Raw genomic sequence first — 14,021 nt, 5'->3', positions numbered from 1 at the left:
GCTGCTTAGTTGTATGAGTTATCCGGTTACAAGAATGAACATTAGCTGTATGTTCAATTGCCAGAGAACAGTGATGTTAGGCTCTCTACAAATCACGTTTAATACCCCTTTTCCAATACCACGTGGCCAAACGCAAAGTGACACTGATCACTTTACAATGTCACGCCAACGCTCTTAGCATTATTGGGAACGTGACACTGTAATGTTTACTTTTGCTGCTGTGGTCACGTGACAAGTGCCAAAGAGCATGTTGGGATCGGGGGATTAAAGGCCGTTAAGTATCAAATTAGCGATCAATAGTTAATCCTTTACAAACAATAGAACATAATCAGATTAGGTAAGGTATTTGCGTCCAGTGATTTTTACTATTCAATTAGTTGAATTAGCATTCGGAAATGATTTAAACAGATTGAAAACGCTGTTGACGTCAGTGAACTTACGGTCATTGTAATTACTGTGATGTCGGGAGTCGTCATTGAAACTTAAACCTATGTTCTGACAATCATCTAAAGTGGAATGAAGTTTGTTTGCGTTTGACACTAAGTAAGTGGCATCCATCTTTTCCGGAATTTGTTCAAGAAAGGAATCTTCCGACTATGCACCATGCAAGGCTCATTCATTCCGCACACGCTGTGTGGAAAAAGTCACACGTTCCGTAAATGAAGAGCCGAGATGATGGCTTCTTTATAAAACGAAAAGCGCCACCTGAAGAAAACTATTCCTATTCCAAGAAACAATCCTAAAATTGCGTCAAGGGTGTTTAAAATGGATATCCGTTAGAAAGATGAACTATTAGATACTATGAACGTACTGTATGTACTGTACTAATATGTTTAATCCGTATTTATTGAAGAAGTAAGAAATCAATATGGTAAGAAACGTGCTTGTTTTCTTACCAAATATCTCATTACATACACAAGTGAGTTTGTTTCCGTAGTTAACTAAAACAACTGGTAATTGATAAGAAGATAGTGTGGATGATCAACTTGTCTATTTCAATTGATAAGTTTAAGATCATTAAATCCAGTGCAACAGTTTCCCTATGCACATGCTTTTGAGTTGATGGCGATGTTATAGAACCTAATAAGGTTATCATACACCCGATATCCTATAATCTATAACAATCTGTTTAACACTGTAAATGTATTTGTGTTCTTGTGAAATGGATATTTTCTCTATGTTCAAACAACAGTTACATTTCATAGATGCACTTTGTATTGAAGTCTGACACAAAGAGCATATACTTTATATACTGAATAAAGTGTGTGAAGAAACTCAGCGGAAATGATTAATTTGCAGTTATTGCTCAATCACAACAATTGGAAAATATTCTTTTCGTGCATGGTTGGAATTGTACAGTGATTATATTATTGAGGGTATTGACAAATAATACAGATAATAATGATATGATTGTTCTCCATAGCATGTCGGGTGCATAAAACAACTGCTGTGTGAGCTCGTGTCGCACTGGATGTTGTGGAAATGTCATTATCGAAACTGGATTCAGATAAACGATGTGGAATTCATCTTACTTAGAAATGAGGCATGGAGTCAAACTTGAGTTAAACTTTACGACATTAAAATGTATGTATACACCTTAAATTGTGAAAACATACCCAATAACAAATATAAAAACATTATAGAGACACGTTGAGAATGAATATTGCAAGATGTTGCTTTGACTGCAATAGATTCGCGTTATATTTGTTGTTAACATGTGTGGTATGCTATTTATAACAGTGGTAATTTGCATTGTACATGAAATATGGACATAATATAAAAATATGGATATAAATGAAAACAACAAACCACTGCTTATTTATTAAATGGACAAACCATATGCGATAAAGAATATTCTTAAAAAGTGACTGAATATCGGCATCGGATAGTTTTGGGGGACCAAACACAGTTATTCTGTATTTTAATCAGTCTACATCTTCCAAGTACAGCATTAATTAATGATAACGGATATCTTGTTCTATATGAACAGATACAAGGAACATCTCTGTGACTACTGGCACCATGTTGTGTTTACTAATCATATTCGAATTCCATCACTTCTGAAACCATTCCATGTCTACCAACATGATGTCATGTTCACTGCCTCTTTTCCCCGTCTTTTGACAGATTTACATGTCTTTTCTGGCATTTGAATTAAATATGTTGTGTATGAAAATAGTTTACATTTAGTCAAAAACTTGGCGTGTTCGATTTATATCTGTTATTGGATGAGATACATGCATGTCGGGAAAATGAACTGATAGAACATGTTTATTTAATCATTTCCAAATGATGAACGGTGAGAGAAATTGCAGATTTGTGGTAAGAAAAACGATACAACTGGAATGAAGGTTCAGAGTAATGCAGTTACAAAAGTTGACGCATGTTAGATGAGATACGGTTGAATGATAATGCTGTACTATTTATTGCAGCGGTTTTGTTTAAAATAGAGAATATCTCCAGCGCTGGACCAAATGATCTTTTGCCGGTATTTTATATGCTTGCAATGTGTAAAATGTAGATATTTGTTCTGTCCAAATGGGATAGAAGCAGCATATTTGATCAAATTCATCACTTTCTCATCAACCACTATCCATTTACTTCTCTGCTATTCCTTCATTTCTACTATTTTTCTTTCTACTGCTTATCATGTTAAATCCAGCCTTTTGCTATCAGAACAGACAAGGCCCTAGTTACCTTCAGGTACGTAGGCATGTAATGGCCAATTATAAAGTAGTGGCTTCAAGATGTGATAATAAACTCCAGGAAAACATTAAAGAATTAGAAAAATATTCCTTTTCCTGAAGAATGTCAAATTGTCACACGTAATAGAATAACTAGACAATATTGACATCAGGTCTTCCTGAAATGGAACATCAGGCAGACAACACAGGATCATGATTTGATTTAAACTTTATTTGCATTTGACAACAAGAACAAAACGAACAACTCCCATAAAGGGATAACAATACATATATAGCACATGTACAATCTAAGAGACTTACAATATTAAGTAGTGTTACACAGTAATATTTATGCCATAGTTCTCTATGCATAGTTACATCCTTTAGACGTGCCAGGACACTCTGGTCGAAGCTTCGTTCCGATCATATTCCTTTCAGTGATATCTTCAATTCAAATTTTCGTCTCTCACTAAGCTGACACACGGAAGAATAACCGACATACTATTTAAAGGAGCATTAAGTTCAACTCGCTGTCTGATTTTCTCGTTGTGTAAGAAAAATCAGGGATCTCCATCTCTGGTATTGTGTGTCAGTTAACAATCAATAGGAAGTGACATCAGTTTCCACTTTGATCAGCTTCGCCCGGGCCGTCGGAATGCCAGCCAGTGGTCAGTCGTTGAAAATGTATATTGAAGCACTAATGGTTCCACAGTTTGACTGTGTCCAAGAGATATATTATAGGAAACCAGAGCAATTACGGTCCTCAAATAATCACAACCTGCACACTTGGGACAAGATTTTCTGAGCTCCCTTCTTCTTAAGGTAGTGTTGTGTTGACGTCATCAAAGCCCTCTTCTGATCTTCACCTTCACACCGTTTTAAGAAGTCCCAGCATGCTTTCTGCAGATCCTTCAGTCCAAATTCTATGGCAGCACAGAATAAACCTGTTCAAATAAGAAGCAGCCATTGATATGAGGATGTTATATTCATAATAACATATTATAATTCACTGTTGATATTACAGTTTATTACAGTAAAGGAGTAAACGCAACAATATCGAATGTCATAAACAGAAAGTTTTTTCTTCCTCCAAACACATTTGACTGCTCACCTGTGACTGTTCCAAGTTGTACTCGAACTCGGCCGGAGTGTAAGAAGTTAAGAAGACTGGAAAAGACAACATGGTCGTAGTCTGGGATTGGGATCTGGAGTTTGCTGTGCAGGTTGACAGCTGACGACTTGGCTCTCATCCTCAGTCGAGATTTAGGTTTCACCGACTCTGTGACCTTCCTCTGGTGATGCAAGATCATCTGATAGAAAACCCTGGAAAGATGAAGGGAAACTATGTATATGTTCATCTACAGATCTCATAGGAAACTCATATCTGCACGTGTGAATAATAATAAAAGGGCAGGGATGAAATGTATGTGTTGAAGCATTGCTACTTTCTTAAATCCTTACTGCCAGATAATCATGTTGTTGCATGTGCTTTAATTTGGAATACACACATTTATCACGGTGTTTACTTCTAAAAGTTTCCGAATAAAAGACAATTGGCGTGTTTCAGTTGTATGGGATATTTACCTGCTCCTGGTAGCCAGGATTGCTTTAACTCCATGAATGGGAAGCTGCCGGTTGCCAACTAGAAAAGTGACGTCACACAACTCCGGCATACTAGTGATGTACTGTAGACTTTCTGACAGGTCGGCCATGTTGCTGTACATCATTACCTCCTTGTGGCCGCTAGATGAGGCTCTGACCTTGGAGGATGGAGTTGAAGGTGGTGACGGGGCCTGGGTGAATGAGTCACACGATTCATAGCCCGACGATCTTGCATCTGAAAATGTTACATAAATTTAGCCATTCATTTGACATGGACACTTGTTTCATGCGCAAGTAAGATATATTTTGAAAGAGCTTTGCATAGTTTCATATAAAAGATGAAGTTTTTTATGTTTTCTTCAGAACGAGTATTTTTTATGCTGAGAGCATACTGAACGGAACAACGAATATTATGTGTTCATTTATTTGACTTTATCCATTACATACATAATACCATTGAGTATTAACTCACCTTCGCTATCTCTGTTGTACGTGTTTGTTGTGTTTTCTAAGAGGTCGCTGTCAAGGAGACAGAGCTCAGATTCACATCTCTTCATGCTGCTTAGTTGTATGAGTTATCCGGTTACAAGAATGAACATTAGCTGTATGTTCAATTGCCAGAGAACAGTGATGTTAGGCTCTCTACAAATCACGTTTAATACCCCTTTTCCAATACCACGTGGCCAAACGCAAAGTGACACTGATCACTTTACAATGTCACGCCAACGCTCTTAGCATTATTGGGAACGTGACACTGTAATGTTTACTTTTGCTGCTGTGGTCACGTGACAAGTGCCAAAGAGCATGTTGGGATCGGGGGATTAAAGGCCGTTAAGTATCAAATTAGCGATCAATAGTTAATCCTTTACAAACAATAGAACATAATCAGATTAGGTAAGGTATTTGCGTCCAGTGATTTTTACTATTCAATTAGTTGAATTAGCATTCGGAAATGATTTAAACAGATTGAAAACGCTGTTGACGTCAGTGAACTTACGGTCATTGTAATTACTGTGATGTCGGGAGTCGTCATTGAAACTTAAACCTATGTTCTGACAATCATCTAAAGTGGAATGAAGTTTGTTTGCGTTTGACACTAAGTAAGTGGCATCCATCTTTTCCGGAATTTGTTCAAGAAAGGAATCTTCTGACTATGCACCATGCAAGGCTCATTCATTCCGCACACGCTGTGTGGATAAAGTCACACGTTCCGTAAATGAAGAGCCGAGATGATGGCTTCTTTATAAAACGAAAAGCGCCACCTGAAGAAAACTATTCCTATTCCAAGAAACAATCCTAAAATTGCGTCAAGGGTGTTTAAAATGGATATCCGTTAGAAAGATGAACTATTAGATACTATGAACGTACTGTATGTACTGTACTAATATGTTTAATCCGTATTTATTGAAGAAGTAAGAAATCAATATGGTAAGAAACGTGCTTGTTTTCTTACCAAATATCTCATTACATACACAAGTGAGTTTGTTTCCGTAGTTAACTAAAACAACTGGTAATTGATAAGAAGATAGTGTGGATGATCAACTTGTCTATTTCAATTGATAAGTTTAAGATCATTAAATCCAGTGCAACAGTTTCCCTATGCACATGCTTTTGAGTTGATGGCGATGTTATAGAACCTAATAAGGTTATCATACACCCGATATCCTATAATCTATAACAATCTGTTTAACACTGTAAATGTATTTGTGTTCTTGTGAAATGGATATTTTCTCTATGTTCAAACAACAGTTACATTTCATAGATGCACTTTGTATTGAAGTCTGACACAAAGAGCATATACTTTATATACTGAATAAAGTGTGTGAAGAAACTCAGCGGAAATTATTAATTTGCAGTTATTGCTCAATCATAACAATTGGAAAATATTGTGCATGGTTGGAATTGTACAGTGATTATATTATTGAGGGTATTGACAAATAATACAGATAATAATGATATGATTGTTCTCCATAGCATGTCGGGTGCATAAAACAACTGCTGTATGCGATAAAGAATATTCTTAAAAAGTGACTGAATATCGGCATCGGATAGTTTTTGGGGACCAAACACAGTTATTCTGTATTTTAATCAGTCTACATCTTCCAAGTACAGCATTAATTAATGATAACGGATATCTTGTTCTATATGAACAGATACAAGGAACATCTCTGTGACTACTGGCACCATGTTGTGTTTACTAATCATATTCGAATTCCATCACTTCTGAAACCATTCCATGTCTACCAACATGATATCATGTTCACTGCCTCTTTTCCCCGTCTTTTGACAGATTTACATGTCTTTTCTGGCATTTGAATTAAATATGTTGTGTATGGAAATAGTTTACATTTAGTCAAAAACTTGGCGTGTTCGATTTATATCTGTTATTGGATGAGATACATGCATGTCGGGAAAATGAACTGATAGAACATGTTTATTTAATCATTTCCAAATGATGAACGGTGAGAGAAATTGCAGATTTGTGGTGAGAAAAACGATACAACTGGAATGAAGGTTCAGAGTAATGCAGTTACAAAAGTTGACGCATGTTAGATGAGATACGGTTGAATGATAATGCTGTACTATTTATTGCAGCGGTTTTGTTTAAAATAGAGAATATCTCCAGCGCTGGACCAAATGATCTTTTGCCGGTATTTTATATGCTTGCAATGTGTAAAATGTAGATATTTGTTCTGTCCAAATGGGATAGAAGCAGCATATTTGATCAAATTCATCACTTTCTCATCAACCACTATCCATTTACTTCTCTGCTATTCCTTCATTTCTACTATTTTTCTTTCTACTGCGCGCTTATCATGTTAAATCCAGCCTTTTGCTATCAGAACAGACAAGGCCCTAGTTACCTTCAGGTACGTAGGCATGTAATGGCCAATTATAAAGTAGTGGCTTCAAGATGTGATAATAAACTCTAGGAAAACATTAAAGAATTAGAAAAATATTCCTTTTCCTGAAGAATGTCAAATTGTCACACGTAATAGAATAACTAGACAATATTGACATCAGGTCTTCCTGAAATGGAACATCAGGCAGACAACACAGGATCATGATTTGATTTAAATTTTATTTGCATTTGACAACAAGAACAAAACGAACAACTCCCATAAAGGGATAACAATACATATATAGCACATGTACAATCTAAGAGACTTACAATATTAAGTAGTGTTACACAGTAATATTTACGCCATAGTTCTCTATGCATAGTTACATCCCTTAGACGTGCCAGGACACTCTGGTCGAAGCTTCGTTCCGATCATATTCCTTTCAGTGATATCTTCTGCGTCAATTCAAATTTTCGTCTCTCACTAAGCTGACACACGGAAGAATAACCGACATACTATTTAAAGGAGCATTAAGTTCAACTCGCTGTCTGATTTTCTCGTTGTGTAAGAAAAATCAGGGATCTCCATCTCTGGTATTGTGTGTCAGTTAACAATCACTAGGAAGTGACGTCAGTTTCCACTTTGATCAGCTTCGCCAGGGCCGTCGGAATGCCAGCCAATGGTCAGTCGTTGAAAATGTATATTGAAGCACTAATGGTTCCACAGTTTGACTGTGTCCAAGAGATATATTATAGGAAACCAGAGCAATTACGGTCCTCAAATAATCACAACCTGCACACTTGGGACAAGATTTTCTGAGCTCCCTTCTTCTTAAGATAGTGTTGTGTTGACGTCATCAAAGCCCTCTTCTGATCTTCACCTTCACACCGTTTTAAGAAGTCCCAGCATGCTTTCTGCAGATCCTTCAGTCCAAATTCTATGGCAGCACAGAATAAACCTGTTCAAATAAGAAGCAGCCATTGATATGAGGATGTTATATTCATAATAACATATTATAATTCACTGTTGATATTACAGTTTATTACAGTAAAGGAGTAAACGCTTCAATATCGAATGTCATAAACAGAAAGTTTTTTCTTCCTCCACACACATTTGACTGCTCACCTGTGACTGTTCCAAGTTGTACTCGAACTCGGCCGGAGTGTAAGAAGTTAAGAAGACTGGAAAAGACAACATGGTCGTAGTCTGGGATTGGGATCTGGAGTTTGCTGTGCAGATTGACAGCTGACGACTTGGCTCTCATCCTCAGTCGAGATTTAGGTTTCACCGACTCTGTGACCTTCCTCTGGTGATGCAAGATCATCTGATAGAAAACCCTGGAAAGATGAAGGGAAACTATGTATATTTTCATCTACAGATCTCATAGGAAACTCATATCTGCACGTGTGAATAATAATAAAAGGGCAGGGATGAAATGTATGTGTTGAAGCATCGCTACTTTCTTAAATCCTTACTGCCAGATAATCATGTTGTTGCATGTGCTTTAATTTGGAATACACACATTTATCACGGTGTTTACTTCTAAAAGTTTCCGAATAAAAGACAATTGGCGTGTTTCAGTTGTATGGGATATTTACCTGCTCCTGGTAGCCAGGATTGCTTTAACTCCATGAATGGGAAGCTGCCGGTTGCCAACTAGAAAAGTGACGTCACACAACTCCGGCATACTAGTGATGTACTGTAGACTTTCTGACAGGTCGGCCATGTTGCTGTACATCATTACCTCCTTGTGGCCGCTAGATGAGGCTCTGACCTTGGAGGATGGAGTTGAAGGTGGTGACGGGGCCTGGGTGAATGAGTCACACGATTCATAGCCCGACGATCTTGCATCTGAAAATGTTACATAAATTTAGCCATTCATTTGACATGGACACTTGTTTCATGCGCAAGTAAGATATATTTTGAAAGAGCTTTGCATAGTTTCATATAAAAGATGAAGTTTTTTATGTTTTCTTCAGAACGAGTATTTTTTATGCTGAGAGCATACTGAACGGAACAACGAATATTATGTGTTCATTTATTTGACTTTATCGATTACATACATAATACCATTGAGTATTAACTCACCTTCGCTATCTCTGTTGTACGTGTTTGTTGTGTTTTCTAAGAGGTCGCTGTCAAGGAGACAGAGCTCAGATTCACATCTCTTCATGCTGCTTAGTTGTATGAGTTATCCGGTTACAAGAATGAACATTAGCTGTATGTTCAATTGCCAGAGAACAGTGATGTTAGGCTCTCTACAAATCACGTTTAATACCCCTTTTCCAATACCACGTGGCCAAACGCAAAGTGACACTGATCACTTTACAATGTCACGCCAACGCTCTTAGCATTATTGGGAACGTGACACTGTAATGTTTACTTTTGCTGCTGTGGTCACGTGACAAGTGCCAAAGAGCATGTTGGGATCGGGGGATTAAAGGCCGTTAAGTATCAAATTAGCGATCAATAGTTAATCCTTTACAAACAATAGAACATAATCAGATTAGGTAAGGTATTTGCGTCCAGTGATTTTTACTATTCAATTAGTTGAATTAGCATTCGGAAATGATTTAAACAGATTGAAAACGCTGTTGACGTCAGTGAACTTACGGTCATTGTAATTACTGTGATGTCGGGAGTCGTCATTGAAACTTAAACCTATGTTCTGACAATTATCTAAAGTGGAATGAAGTTTGTTTGCGTTTGACACTAAGTAAGTGGCATCCATCTTTTCCGGAATTTGTTCAAGAAAGGAATCTTCTGACTATGCACCATGCAAGGCTCATTCATTCCGCACACGCTGTGTGGATAAAGTCACACGTTCCGTAAATGAAGAGCCGAGATGATGGCTTCTTTATAAAACGAAAAGCGCCACCTGAAGAAAACTATTCCTATTCCAAGAAACAATCCTAAAATTGCGTCAAGGGTGTTTAAAATGGATATCCGTTAGAAAGATGAACTATTAGATACTATGAACGTACTGTATGTACTGTACTAATATGTTTAATCCGTATTTATTGAAGAAGTAAGAAATCAATATGGTAAGAAACGTGCTTGTTTTCTTACCAAATATCTCATTACATACACAAGTGAGTTTGTTTCCGTAGTTAACTAAAACAACTGGTAATTGATAAGAAGATAGTGTGGATGATCAACTTGTCTATTTCAATTGATAAGTTTAAGATCATTAAATCCAGTGCAACAGTTTCCCTATGCACATGCTTTTGAGTTGATGGCGATGTTATAGAACCTAATAAGGTTATCATACACCCGATATCCTATAATCTATAACAATCTGTTTAACACTGTAAATGTATTTGTGTTCTTGTGAAATGGATATTTTCTCTATGTTCAAACAACAGTTACATTTCATAGATGCACTTTGTATTGAAGTCTGACACAAAGAGCATATACTTTATATACTGAATAAAGTGTGTGAAGAAACTCAGCGGAAATTATTAATTTGCAGTTATTGCTCAATCATAACAATTGGAAAATATTGTGCATGGTTGGAATTGTACAGTGATTATATTATTGAGGGTATTGACAAATAATACAGATAATAATGATATGATTGTTCTCCATAGCATGTCGGGTGCATAAAACAACTGCTGTATGCGATAAAGAATATTCTTAAAAAGTGACTGAATATCGGCATCGGATAGTTTTTGGGGACCAAACACAGTTATTCTGTATTTTAATCAGTCTACATCTTCCAAGTACAGCATTAATTAATGATAACGGATATCTTGTTCTATATGAACAGATACAAGGAACATCTCTGTGACTACTGGCACCATGTTGTGTTTACTAATCATATTCGAATTCCATCACTTCTGAAACCATTCCATGTCTACCAACATGATATCATGTTCACTGCCTCTTTTCCCCGTCTTTTGACAGATTTACATGTCTTTTCTGGCATTTGAATTAAATATGTTGTGTATGGAAATAGTTTACATTTAGTCAAAAACTTGGCGTGTTCGATTTATATCTGTTATTGGATGAGATACATGCATGTCGGGAAAATGAACTGATAGAAAATGTTTATTTAATCATTTCCAAATGATGAACGGTGAGAGAAATTGCAGATTTGTGGTAAGAAAAACGATACAACTGGAATGAAGGTTCAGAGTAATGCAGTTACAAAAGTTGACGCATGTTAGATGAGATACGGTTGAATGATAATGCTGTACTATTTATTGCAGCGGTTTTGTTTAAAATAGAGAATATCTCCAGCGCTGGACCAAATGATCTTTTGCCGGTATTTTATATGCTTGCAATGTGTAAAATGTAGATATTTGTTCTGTCCAAATGGGATAGAAGCAGCATATTTGATCAAATTCATCACTTTCTCATCAACAACTATCCATTTACTTCTCTGCTATTCCTTCATTTCTACTATTTTTCTTTCTACTGCGCGCTTATCATGTTAAATCCAGCCTTTTGCTATCAGAACAGACAAGGCCCTAGTTACCTTCAGGTACGTAGGCATGTAATGGCCAATCATAAAGTAGTGGCTTCAAGATGTGATAATAAACTCTAGGAAAACATTAAAGAATTAGAAAAATATTCCTTTTCCTGAAGAATGTCAAATTGTCACACGTAATAGAATAACTAGACAATATTGACATCAGGTCTTCCTGAAATGGAACATCAGGCAGACAACACAGGATCATGATTTGATTTAAATTTTATTTGCATTTGACAACAAGAACAAAACGAACAACTCCCATAAAGGGATAACAATACATATATAGCACATGTACAATCTAAGAGACTTACAATATTAAGTAGTGTTACACAGTAATATTTACGCCATAGTTCTCTATGCATAATTACATCCCTTAGACGTGCCAGGACACTCTGGTCGAAGCTTCGTTCCGATCATATTCCTTTCAGAGATATCCTCTGCGTCAATTCAAATTTTCGTCTCTCACTAAGCTGACACACGGAAGAATAACCGACATACTATTTAAAGGAGCATTAAGTTCAACTCGCTGTCTGATTTTCTCGCTTGTGTAAGAAAAATCAGGGATCTCCATCTCTGGTATTGTGCGTCAGTTAACAATCAATAGGAAGTGACATCAGTTTCCACTTTGATCAGCTTCGCCCGGGCCGTCGGAATGCCAGCCAATGGTCAGTCGTTGAAAATGTATATTGAAGCACTAATGGTTCCACAGTTTGACTGTGTCCAAGAGATGTATTATAGGAAACCAGAGCAATTACGGTCCTCAAATAATCACAACCTGCACACTTGGGACAAGATTTTCTGAGCTCCCTTCTTCTTAAGGTAGTGTTGTGTTGACGTCATCAAAGCCCTCTTCTGATCTTCACCTTCACACCGTTTTAAGAAGTCCCAGCATGCTTTCTGCAGATCCTTCAGTCCAAATTCTATGGCAGCACAGAATAAACCTGTTCAAATAAGAAGCAGCCATTGATATGAGGATGTTATATTCATAATAACATATTATAATTCACTGTTGATATTACAGTTTATTACAGTAAAGGAGTAAACGCTTCAATATCGAATGTCATAAACAGAAAGTTTTTTCTTCCTCCACACACATTTGACTGCTCACCTGTGACTGTTCCAAGTTGTACTCGAACTCGGCCGGAGTGTAAGAAGTTAAGAAGACTGGAAAAGACAACATGGTCGTAGTCTGGGATTGGGATCTGGAGTTTGCTGTGCAGATTGACAGCTGACGACTTGGCTCTCATCCTCAGTCGAGATTTAGGTTTCACCGACTCTGTGACCTTCCTCTGGTGATGCAAGATCATCTGATAGAAAACCCTGGAAAGATGAAGGGAAACTATGTATATTTTCATCTACAGATCTCATAGGAAACTCACATCTGCACGTGTGAATAATTATAAAAGGACAGGGATGAAATGTATGTGTTGAAGCATTGCTACTTTCTTAAATCCTTACTGCCAGATAATCATGTTGTTGCATGTGCTTTAATTTAGAATACACACATTTATCATGGTGTTTACTTCTAAAAGTTTCCGAATAAAAGACCATTGACGTGTTTCAGTTGTATGGGATATTTACCTGCTCCTGGTAGCCAGGATTGCTTTAACTCCATGAATGGGAAGCTGCCGGTTGCCAACTAGAAAAGTGACGTCACACAACTCCGGCATACTAGTGATGTACTGTAGACTTTCTGACAGGTCGGCCATGTTGCTGTACATCATTATCTCCTTGTGGCCGCTAGATGAGGCTCTGACTTTGGAGGATGGAGTTGAAGGTGGTGACGAGGTCTGGGTGAATGAGTCACACGATTCATAGCCCGACGATCTTGCATCTGAAAATGTTACATACATTTGTCATAAAGAGTTGATTCATGTGCGTGTTATATATATTTAAAAGAGATTTGAATAGTTTCATAGACACGAATAACATTCTCTGATCCTGATAGTATATTAAACGGATCAATGAATATTATTTGTTCATTTATTTGCCTTTATCGATTGTATTTGTAATGTCATTGAGTATCAACTTACCTTCGTTGTCTCTGTTGAAAGTGTTTGTAGTGTTTTCTAAGTGGTCATTGTCAAGGAGACACAGCCCAGATTCACATATCTCCATGTTGGTAAGTTGTATAAATTTTCCGGTTACAAGAAAGAAATGTAGCTCTTTGTTCAGTTACCCGAGGACAGTGATGCTATCCCCACTACCAGTCTTCTTTTATACCTCTCGTCTGATATCCAATGCAAAGTGACACTGATCACTTTATAATGTCACGCTAACGTTCTTGGCATCATAACGAACGTGACACTGTTGTGTTTACTGTTGCTGCTGTGGAAACGTGACAAGCGCCAGACACCGTGTTGGGATTACTGGTCGTTAAGTATCAAATTAGCGATCAGTAGTTAATCCCTTACT

The 14,021-nt window shown here is 37.1% G+C and overlaps 3 protein-coding genes across 3 annotated transcripts; all 3 read right to left on the bottom strand.

Annotated features, from left to right (window-relative positions):
- Positions 1 to 3,364: 3,364 nt before the first annotated feature.
- LOC125372265 (serine-enriched protein-like) lies at positions 3,365 to 4,843 on the bottom strand. The gene is made up of 4 exons (XM_048381571.1): positions 4,759 to 4,843; positions 4,269 to 4,521; positions 3,796 to 4,007; positions 3,365 to 3,628 (listed from the first exon to the last, which is right to left on the bottom strand). Exons 1-4 carry the CDS (start codon positions 4,841 to 4,843, stop codon positions 3,456 to 3,458), a joined length of 723 nt encoding a protein of 240 aa, XP_048237528.1. The 3' UTR covers positions 3,365 to 3,455.
- Positions 4,844 to 8,723: 3,880 nt separating this feature from the next.
- LOC125372264 lies at positions 8,724 to 9,302 on the bottom strand. The gene is made up of 2 exons (XM_048381570.1): positions 9,218 to 9,302; positions 8,724 to 8,980 (listed from the first exon to the last, which is right to left on the bottom strand). The coding sequence occupies exons 1-2, from the start codon at positions 9,300 to 9,302 to the stop codon at positions 8,724 to 8,726; spliced, it is 342 nt and encodes a 113-aa protein (XP_048237527.1).
- A 3,050-nt stretch (positions 9,303 to 12,352) lies between these two features.
- On the bottom strand, positions 12,353 to 13,724 carry LOC124118407 (serine-enriched protein-like). Its single transcript, XM_048381569.1, has 4 exons — positions 13,640 to 13,724; positions 13,188 to 13,440; positions 12,715 to 12,926; positions 12,353 to 12,547 (listed from the first exon to the last, which is right to left on the bottom strand). Exons 1-4 carry the CDS (start codon positions 13,722 to 13,724, stop codon positions 12,375 to 12,377), a joined length of 723 nt encoding a protein of 240 aa, XP_048237526.1. The 3' UTR covers positions 12,353 to 12,374.
- Between the last annotated feature and the right edge of the window lie 297 nt (positions 13,725 to 14,021).

The sequence above is a fragment of the Haliotis rufescens genome, unplaced genomic scaffold, assembly GCF_023055435.1.
Source record: "Haliotis rufescens isolate VD_foot unplaced genomic scaffold, xgHalRufe1.0.p SCAF_4, whole genome shotgun sequence".
Classification (NCBI taxonomy): domain Eukaryota; kingdom Metazoa; phylum Mollusca; class Gastropoda; order Lepetellida; family Haliotidae; genus Haliotis; species Haliotis rufescens.
Note: the sequence above shows the minus strand (reverse complement) of the source record. Positions and strands in the feature narration are given on the sequence as shown.